At 54.4% G+C, this 1,310-nt stretch overlaps 1 protein-coding gene across 1 annotated transcript in view; it reads right to left on the bottom strand.

The window, feature by feature from the left end:
- Positions 1 to 1,310, bottom strand: part of ZFHX3 (zinc finger homeobox 3) — a 123,685-nt gene that overhangs the window by 5,010 nt on the left and 117,365 nt on the right. The window contains 1 exon segment of the mRNA XM_031060144.1: positions 1 to 136. Coding sequence (XP_030916004.1) covers positions 1 to 136 — 136 coding nt within the window.

The raw sequence follows: 1,310 nt of genomic DNA, 5'->3' as shown, positions 1-1,310 counted from the left end.
GCCGTGGCCTGGGCTGGGGTGGGTGAGCTCAGCGCGGCCGGGGGCTGCTTATTTGGTAATCCAGAGGTGGGGAGGCCGGGTGAAGGGACGCTTGTGCTGGGCAGGCCCATCAGGTTGGGTTTGGGAGAAGTTAAAGCTGCAAGAGGAAGAGACAGAGAGGTGAAAAGTCACTTTGTGCTGGGCAGGCAAAAACCATGAGGAGGGTGACCCCAGTCCACCCCACAACCTGGAACCTCCACCTCCTCTGTATGAGGGCAGCCACCAGCCTGAGCTGATGCGTTGCTGCAGCAGCACAGGTGCCACTCCCTCTGGAAAACGGCCCCTGTCCCACCCCACAGGCCCTGCATAGAGGGGACATGCTCCCTCAGCCCCCACTGCCTTGGCTGCACTGCCCAGGGGCACCGACTGTGTGATGGGGACACCCACCAGCACCCAGGGTGCCCAGCACAGCTGTTTTCCTGACTCCTCTGAAATTCCCAAATGATTAACACTCGTGTCAGCATCTGCTCTGGGACTTAAACGGGTCCTTGGGCCAAAGGACTCCAGCAGCAGGATGATGCTACACCAAAGCGTGAGAACGCTCAACACTGCTCATCTTGTAGAAATCTTACAGATTGGGAAGCCCCAGTCATGGCAACTGGAGACTGAACAGGCTAAACTTAATTTATTTTGTCCTTATTAAGCTGATGTTCATGAATGCACAAACCTTTGAAGCAACTCTTTTCTCCCTTCCTTCCCTTTCCTTCCCTTCCTCCCTCCTGTCCATCCATCCTTCCCTCTAATGCCAGGGGCTCTGGATGCTCAGCTTCTGAGCAATTCCAGAGTTTGTGTGGTGTTCAGATATCTCCCGTGGGCATAAGCATTGTGTTTTGGGTGGAATTAAAAGTGTAGTGATGCTTCCTCATTAAGGAGATAGATTAATGGTGGAATGTGGAGCTTGTTCTTCTTCCCAACAGGAGGAATGGCCACTAACAACCCTGTCCCTGGTGCCAATTTCTGCTCTCACAGTGGCTGGGAGTGAGAGGAGTGTGGCTCCTGGAGTCACCTCCATCAGTCATGGCTGCTGCAGCTGGCAAATATGCTCCTGAAGAGGAACGTTTTGCTTGGCAACTCCCGTGATGCCATGTGGGAAAAAAACCCCAAAATAAAGCTCCAATACCCTGCTGGCACAGCCCTATACATTCCTCCTGAGCAGATCCTGCTGTAAAACCCAGGAGCAAAACCCGAGCAGTCTGTAACAAACCTGAGTCCCAGCACTGCAGCAGGGGCTGCTTAGAGACCAGCCTGGGCAGGGGCAGTGGCGGCGCCTG

The sequence above is a fragment of the Geospiza fortis genome, unplaced genomic scaffold, assembly GCF_000277835.1.
Source record: "Geospiza fortis unplaced genomic scaffold, GeoFor_1.0 scaffold102, whole genome shotgun sequence".
Taxonomy (NCBI): Eukaryota; Metazoa; Chordata; class Aves; order Passeriformes; family Thraupidae; genus Geospiza; species Geospiza fortis.
The sequence above is the reverse complement of the archived record's forward strand: the minus strand, read 5'-3'. Positions and strand labels throughout refer to the sequence as shown.